Raw genomic sequence first — 9,504 nt, 5'->3', positions numbered from 1 at the left:
GCATCTGAAGCAGCTGGAGATCCGATACTTTGACCAAAAGAACCGGTTATTGCAAGCAAAAAATAAATATTGGAAAAAACGCATTTGACCAAATTTGGACATACAACAGTTTAATATAATAGCAACAATATATATATATATATATATATCATTATCGTTTAATGTTGTATATATATATATATATATATATATATATATATACACATACTCACACACGTCTTATCACTATAAACACATACATTCAGAGATATTGTCCAACCCATCTGGTAGGACAATAATCCTGTAAAAGAACTGACTTGGACAGTGTTAATCCTGTCCAACCCATGCCTTATATACAAGGAGGAAGTCAAAAATTATCTGCACTTTCGTCATAACATATCTTTATTATTGTCACCCTGTCTTCTGCACATGGTACAATTGTGGTCACATGATCGAACTTTGAACCTGATCGCACCATTTTTCTTTCTGGCTTTACAGTGTAAGCATGGCTGCTCCACTAGCAATGTGCACCAAAGAAGAACAAAGAGCGGTGATCTGATTTCTCTGATCAGAAGGTTAGTCCTGGTTCTGCCTACCGAATCATCCATGATAAGCTCGGCTTCCAGAAAAGTCTGTGCAAGATGGGTGCCAAGAGAGCTTACTGCAGAGCACAAGTGCAAACGTCTTAAGGTCTGCCAACGTTTACTTGATTGTTACAATAATGAAGGTGAAGAATTTTTGATCAGAATAGTCACAGGAGATGAAATGTGGGTCCATCATTATGAGGCAGAACCCAAAAGACAGAGTATGGAGTAGGAACATCCTGGCTCGCCAGCAACAAAGAAATTCAAGAGTCAGTCTTCTGTGGGAAAGGTGATGCTAACCCATTTTTGGAACTCAAAAAGGCCTATACTGGAAGACTACTAGGCAAAGGGGTGTACGATCAACTGTGCAAGATATAGTACTTTGCTGGCCAACAAAGTGAAACCAGCAATTCACACCAAATGCTGAAGCTTATTGTTGAAGAAAGTTTTGGTGTTGCATGACAATGCATGGCGACACATGGCCACCCAGACTGTTGAAACCACTAACCAATGGGGTTCGAAGTGCTGGAGCACCCTACCTACATCCCAGATCTCACCCCTTCCGATTATCATATCTTTGGACTGCTAAAAGATGGTTTACGAGGTTGTGAATTTCTTACGGATGAAGATATGAAGGAAGCAGTGTAGAAATGGCTGCACAACCAACCGAAAACCTTCTTCTTGGAGGGAACATGCAAGCTTGTGGACCACTGGACCAAATACATCGAAAAGGAAGGAGACTATACAGAAAAATGATGTACTTGTTTATTCCCTGCTTTTGTGTAAATACATTGAAAAAACAAGAATGCATATAATTTTTGACTCTCCTTTGTATATTGCAAAACCTTGATTTTTTTTTCAATCTGCAATATTTATATTCTTTACTGAATTTGAAAAGTGATCAATTTTTAATTTTTTGCATACTTTGCTAACAAACATTTAAATCGTGAAGAATGTTTTGGTCTTTACATTTTTGACGCTATTCTAAGTCTTGAGAAATAATTGTTTGCTTGTCATTAAATTTTCATTCTATTAATTCAATCAATTTCTGGTTTTCGGTTATTTCCACGACAGAGATTTCATGAATGGCTTCTCTAAATGATTTTCAAAGACATTTATGTTGAGTTTTTTGAAAAATTATTGGATTATTCAGAGCTTTCATATTAATATAGGGTTTTTTTTTTCTGTTATTGAAAGAAAAGACCAGAACGGTGCCAAAGTATTGTGATCTGCTTCAAAAAGGATGCTGGTTCTTTGATAATTACAACAGTAGAAACTAAAATTTTTTATGTACTCCCATGTACAAATATAACCAATTTTCTATGTAATTCTAGCAATAGTGTACTATCTATAAAGACATATTGGTCTAAAATGGTATAAAGAATTCGATTCTTCAGATAATATGAGAAATTTTATTTCACTGTCATTTATTTCAGGATCATCATTTTTGGTACCAAAGTGAAGCCAAAAGCCATTTCAATCTCAATCAATTCCTGTGTTGATAAGAATTTTCAAATCCCGAGTGACTCCCTTTGTCAGTTTGAACAAAATTTTGAAGGATGCCGAAGAATGTTTAGTTGTGAGATTCAGCAAACATGATTGGCCAAAGAATACAGAACTGATAGATTAGTACAGTCTGGTTATGTTGTTGCACACAAAACTGATGGATTAGTAAAGTCTGGCTGTGGTGTAAAATATAAAACTGATGGACTGGTAGAGCCTGGCTGTGTTCAGAGACAATACGGCACCTGAGATGGCTGGAAAATATATCGAATGGAACAACAACAGCAATGGTAATGACAAAGACAGTAATTCCTCAAACCGTCTTGAAGAATATTGTTAAAGTTTATACTGATATTTGTGGTGTGGAATTAGTAATGTGGCACCTCCATAATATTATATGGAGAAGAAGAAGAAGAAGCTGTGCGGATATGTCTACATTAAAGCAACTACTACGAGTAAATAAAACAACAACAACAACTAACAACAAATAAAGATAGAAAGCAATAAAAATTGATTGCTTACCAGAAGAGGGTGGTAGTGGTAGTAGTGATAAAACAGACTAAAACTGCATCAAAAAGGGACGGCAAAAATCAAAGATTTAAAGTTTGAATTTTGGCCATTGTTAAAATGCATTCTTGTTGGTAATGCTAACTAAAGAGGCAGCAGCGTCTAAGAAATTGTTATTGATCTAAACAGCAAGTTGGGGGGTGAAGGGCACAAATGGAGGGGAAGCACTACATAACCAGCTTAGAACAAAAATAAACTTGGGTTAGTGGAATTTTGGCTTTAAAAACGGGAGAGAAGCGAAAATAAGAGAGAGAGAGAGAGAGAAAGACAAAGGAAAGATTGAGACAAAGAACAAAAGAAAAAAACTAGACAAAAACCTTTTCACAAAATTTGAGAATATACTTAATGTTCTGGATGTTATTTAACATGCCAATATATATATATACATATATATATATATATATATATACATATATATATGTGTGTGTGTGTATACATATATATATATATACACACACAAATAGCATGGCCGCAATATATTATATACACACACACACATGCTTACGTATATTCTCATACACATATATATACACATTTTTGCATACCAGTATCTCTCCCAGCATACACGCACACGCACACACACACACACATATATATATATATATATATATATACAAAACTCTATTCAGTTTGTGACAACGTCTACTAATAATTCCGGATTATCTTAATCCTCTTTCGAGAAGATTCCATTCCAAGTACAAAAAGAAAGACCAATTCCCAGATAGATTCAATGGAAGAGAATCTATACATATATTGAAATTCCTGAACCATTTTTCTCAAAATATACTGATTCACTTTAAAAATATGAATCCTGAAACCCCAACTTGTGAGGCATCCTGCAGTCAGCCCAATACAGCAGCTAATTCTCCCTCAACTCACAAAATAGGAAATATATTATCTGAAATATTAAAACTTAGCAGCATTTTAAAGGTGAGTGCTTTATATGACGTATGTGTGCCATGACAAACCTGACTAGGCCCACACATCTACAACAACATCTACAACAACATCAATCACCATAGACCCACTTCTGTCACTAAATTGCTCTTATGATGTTTCTCTTTCTGTCAAACATTTCAAAAACCTTATACCTCTCTATATACTGCCTCTTTATGGCCCATTATTTATTCTATTTTGAGGTGCAGGTTGAGCTGGTTTGAGACACTGCATACATCACATGAAGATAAAACAGTTGATAGGGAAACCTTCTTCATTCAGCCAGATATGATTTGTGTGGATGCATAAATACAGATCTCTTTGTCATATATACACATATACTTATGTATATAAACACACAGAAATATAAACGTATGTATGTATATGTTTATTGAACAATCAACACAGAGAAAATTTAAAATGTAAGAGAGAGACCTAAGGCCAGAAACAAGTAATAATGAAGAAAGTTCCTAAGACTGAACTTCAAGCAGTGAAGAAGCAGTCAGAGAGAGAGAGAAGGGCGCCATGCCAAGTGTCGAGAGGTAAGTGTGGCAGACGAAATAACAACAGCAGAAAAAAGAAGAAAAAAAAAAAAAAACAAAGAAATTTCAAAATGACAAAATATTTCTTGAAACACTGAACTAACAACCACAGTACCAACAACATCCTACAATCTAAAGAATTACTATTCTGGGAAAAATTAAGAGTCTACCAGAAGTGAGAGAAATAATATAGCACCTGACATAGAGTATCATCATCCTGTCTATTTCTAGAAAAGCACTGTGGTTACTATTGTTCTTAGTAGTAATACTAGTTAGAAGACCTGTCAAGCTAAGTAAAGTTGTAGTTGTGGCTGACACTGGTGTCATGTAACTGGCACCTGTGCTGGTGGCACATAAAAAGCACCTTTCAAGTGTTGGGCCTCACAGAAGCAATGACAATGGCTGAGACCTTTGGATACATGCTGTGCTTGAGTAGAAGACCCATCAAGCCAAGTGAAATCGTAGTCGTGGCAGATAAGATACTGGTGTCATGCCAGTGGCACGTAAAAGCACCCATTAGACTCTTAGAGCAATTGGTGTTAGGAAGGGGATCCAGCCATAGAAACCATGCCAAACCAGACTGGAACCTGGTACTAAAACAAATTTATTGATAACTGAAATAAACACAAGTCCTCCCCTGCCTTACACATACATACACACATACACAAGCACACACCAACACATGCACACATCAATCAACCTTAATACGAGGTAAAGTAAGAGAGGAAACTGTTATATGTAGTAGTAGAAGTAGTAGCAGCAACACATGGGATACATCAATAATTACTAACAAATTTGTTCCCTCATTAATAAACATAATTAGACCAAGCCTCATAAAACTTCTAACAAAGTAGTTGTCCTGTTATTTTAATTACTGTCAATGGCTGAAGTGGTTATTCAATAGAGTTGAAAGTAAACACGACTTTTGGTAAAGGGTGCTTTACGTCTCCTCAGCGCCAGTTCTCCACGAAGGGAGATGATGTACAAGACTAGAAGATTCCATGGAATAAAACCAAACCTAGAAATAGCTACAGAAAAGCTATATTCCTAATTAGACAACAAAGAGCGATCAGGAGTACAAAGAACTGGTTACACATACAACTATTCTATGACAGAACTTAGAATTAACTGTTAGTGTATCAAAATGGCAATGGTCCCCACCTGCTCACCCCAGACACACAGACACATAAAAAAAAAGCAACAGGAAAATAAACAACAACAACAAACGAGAAACAAAAATAAGAGAAGAAAAAAATTACACTGAAAAGAAGAAAATTAGAAGAGAGGAAGAGAAGTGTTATGAAGTGATTGATCAGATTGGTAATAAGTGATCAATGGTGACAAGGCTAAGGTGATTGGTAAGCGCCTGGCTACATATCACACAATGAAACGATGCAGTCTGGATGCAGAGACTGCACCAACAACAGAGAATTAAGAATTTACCTTCCAATTGGACATCTGCCAGTCATAAAGAGAAGAAACAGATTGACAACTTTGTTACCAACAATATTTTATATACACAGGCACAAACACACATACATATATATATATTTATGTTTATATATACATACATACATAGATACGTACACTAGCAAGAGACAACAGAAAGCTAATGGCAGCACAACAAATAGCAACAAATTAACAATAAATATATAAAGTTGATTTAGAATTTACCAAAAGACAAATTGAAATATTTTATGCCAGTTCCTTGGAAAATTATCTCAGTTTTAAATATACAAAAGCTGTTTATTATAAATCAGTGCTGGTTAGTACACACCAATAAATATATTTTAGTATCAATAAATTTTAGTATACATTCATAAATTTGTCTAATTACTTTGTTCGTTTAATCAAATTACAGAGTTGAGTTTTCAACCATTGACCAACTCCACTCTCCAAGACACCACATGATGAGAGGATGAGGAATTAGACAGGAAATTTCATGTAGAAAAAGCACAGGGAAGGAACTGGTTTGTCAGTAAGAACACTTCTATCTGGATTATAAGGGATTAGCAATATTATCTAAGTCTGTAAGAGATAAGTAATATTACTTAAGTCTATAAAAGAAAATATTATTAGGGTCTTTAAAAAATAAGTAGGATTATCTAAATCTATAAGAGATAAGTAGGATTATCTCGGTCTATAAGAGATAAGTAGGATTATCTAGGTCTATAAGTGGTTCCTACATCTTGATGTCAGAAATGAAACAATTGCAATATCACAGAGATTGAACAAGAAATGAGAAAGATTTTAAAGGTTATGTTGGGGGGGGGGTTAATAAGGGGGCGGTCATTGAAACAGGGATGTATTGGTAGGGGTTCAAAGAGGGGTGTTTTTGTAGAAGTGACAGAGAGATTAGGCCTAAGATGTGCAACAGGAAAATATATTCACTATATTACATATATCAATGGGGTGGTGGTGGCCATGCCTGGATTACTGACAGGAAAGCATGTTTTGAGTGAGGGAAAAGTCTTCAGTTTTGGAAGATCTTTGGTTGGAACTGTTTCACATGCTTAATTAATGTCTATGGGAAAAGCATGAAGGTCATGACTTCCAATAACAGTTCTTATAAAAAACCAAAAACTGCATGTTTATCTAAGAAGTTCTTATTAAACGAATGAAAGTTATCAGAAAACTTTATTCTAGTTCTGACATCATCATTTATTATCTAAACACTCATGGGAATGGGTTGAAGACCTCAACATCCTATTACAGTCATCCAGAAAAACCTATGAACCTAAAGATATATTATAAAGAAGTCAGATTTTTTAATATTTCTTGAATTATGCTTTAAGTCAATCAATGTCTTTTATGGAGACATCATCTCTGTGTGGCACTCGGGTGACCGCTTCTGTTTTCATGGAACAAACAGAAGATTAAATGCTTTACAAATGACAGGCACCATGTCTAGGAAAGCTACGACTAATACACGATAGATGGGACTGCACAGGCAACCTCTACAATGCCAGTGGTGGGATAAAATATACCCAATCTAGACCAGAACATCCCAGAACAGTTTAGGTTCAATAGAAACATTGAAGAATACAATAGCAATTGGCATTCATGGCATAACAAAACACAGGATACACAGACCATGATGATGATGATGATAACAATAATAACAACAACTGACATTGGAATATATGAAGAAAAACACTGATAACAAAACAAAACAATTAGAACACTGCAGAAGGTTTGGTAATTAAAACAATAACCTGTAACAGTAAACGAACCAACATTATACACATGTACAGAATTATGTATACATAGAAAGACGTAGAAGTGGTTTATGTGCGTATGTGTATATATATATATGCATGTGTGTGTGTGTAGAGAGAGAGAGAGAGATGTGGTAACAAACCTTTGTAATTTTTGATAAGGCCACGCCTCATTAGAGGAAGACAAAGAGGGATATAGTGTTCATGGCTACAAACTATCTTAAGGAACTCGAATTTCATTTGTTGGAATATCTGTGCCAGAAAAAAAAATAACAGAAACAACATTGATTAGGAAGAATTCACGACAACAGAAATGGTAACAAGTAACATTCATCAATAGTAACCTGTAGTTTGGAAGATGTTAACAATGTTACTGGGTCTGCTATAAATAGCAGCTAAAAATCCCTCAATTCACACCCTAATGTCAGTAAAAAAAGGACTCATTTAATAATGTAGTCTTAGGTACATAATGAGTAAATAATGATGGGAAGATCGTTTCAGGAATATTTTTTATCATAAGTGTGCTGGATCAAGACTTACCTAGGGCTAAACAACGACTACATGGAAAGATACATTAGATAATGGAGTCCTTGATAACACTGTCTCAGTAGAAGACAGGATGGTCATGGTTGGAACATCTCTGGTCAGTTGGATCATAGCTAACCTGGGACTAAACAACAAAGAAGGTCACATTAGACAGTGGAGTCTTTGATACACTATGTCTCAAAATAAGGAAGTCATGGCTGGACAGCTTTGACCATAGGCCAACCTGTGGCTAAATAATAATAACTAAATATTGTATCCAATCCTTCTTCCCCAGAACAATATCCTTCTGAAACTATTACTGCAACCAGACGTCAGTAATAATCCAAACACACAACTTTATCTTAAGCCAATAATCTCATTAATCCAATCCAGGCATGTGGATCAAGGTCTTTCGTAACACAACAGAACCGAAAGCGACTTCTAGCATTGGTTTAAGGCTACAAATTTGTGTCCCCCTTGAAGAGATGAACAATAAAGTCAACCATGGCAGGAACTAAAACTCAAGCCCTAGAAACCATGCCAAAACAAGCATTGGGGCCTGGTGCAGCTCCAGTCCAAGAGTCCAACCCATGCCAGTACGAAAAAGAGACATTAAATGATGATGATTATGATGATATTTCTGAAATGTTCATCATAAATTTAACATAATTCTGTTGTTTAGTTTCTATGGAAACAGCTTAATCAAATCAGTAGAAAGGATGAAAAAAATAAAGAAAAGAGTTTTTTTTTTTTTGGTTTATCCTAAAGTAATTAACGAAAAGTCAATGAGAAAATCAATAACATATTTAAATAATTAATGAAAGAAATAATAATAAACCATAATAAATTAACTTTTACTTCCTGTCTACATTCATCACATTTGAATTAACGAGGAACCGAGAGTCAGTAGCTTTCACCTGCAGGAGATTCTAAATACAGTGTTACCCTAATCAATATGTTCACAGCTCTTTGAATAGTAAGCAATATTTGTAGTTTATATTGAAATTTAAGGACTTAATTCTTTGATCAGCAGCTGGGACCAGGCCTTAACTCTTTCTTCAATCCACAGTTGACATCCAGAACCAACCCATGATTGGTTCTTAATAATTATCATCCTAATCAGTACAAGATACCAATAGAGTGTCATTAAATGATTATATTAATTACTGTCTTTATATATATATATATATAATTTTTCTTTCCAGGTGAAGGCCGGTTTATGAGGTTACTCTGGGTTTCCCGTTCATAAAGGGTTTAACTTTATGGCATGTCTTCAGACCCCAAGACCTGTTGACCTATGACCTCTCTATATATATATAAAACATTAGACATACCTTTGTATCTCTAACACTGAAGTTCTCCATGTAGGTGCTGATGATTCGAAACACAAAACCTCGATCAATTAGTGTAAATAAATGCTGAATGAAATTAAAAAAGAGACATTAGAATATTACAGTGAAAATATCAGATTGGAAATGTAAAATTTGAAAATATCACAACAGGAATGTCACGATAGAAAGGTTATGGTGGAAATGTCATGGTGGAAATGTCATGGTGGAAATGTCATGGTGGAAATGTCATGGTGGAAATGTCATGGTGGAAATGTCATGGTGGAAATGTCATGGTGGAAATGTCATGGTGGAAATGTCA

General features: G+C 35.1%; 1 protein-coding gene across 1 annotated transcript in view; it reads right to left on the bottom strand.

Moving 5' to 3' along the window:
- Positions 1 to 9,504, bottom strand: part of LOC106880262 (dedicator of cytokinesis protein 9) — a 117,622-nt gene that overhangs the window by 24,585 nt on the left and 83,533 nt on the right. Inside the window, exons 27-29 of the mRNA XM_052974882.1 lie at positions 9,189 to 9,272; positions 7,473 to 7,581; positions 5,427 to 5,569 (exon numbers count right to left, since the gene is read on the bottom strand). Coding sequence (XP_052830842.1) covers positions 5,427 to 5,569; positions 7,473 to 7,581; positions 9,189 to 9,272 — 336 coding nt within the window. The remainder of the gene's footprint in view (positions 1 to 5,426; positions 5,570 to 7,472; positions 7,582 to 9,188; positions 9,273 to 9,504) is intronic.

The sequence above is a fragment of the Octopus bimaculoides genome, chromosome 19 (assembly GCF_001194135.2).
Source record: "Octopus bimaculoides isolate UCB-OBI-ISO-001 chromosome 19, ASM119413v2, whole genome shotgun sequence".
In the NCBI taxonomy this organism is placed as follows: Eukaryota; Metazoa; Mollusca; class Cephalopoda; order Octopoda; family Octopodidae; genus Octopus; species Octopus bimaculoides.
The sequence above is the reverse complement of the archived record's forward strand: the minus strand, read 5'-3'. Positions and strand labels throughout refer to the sequence as shown.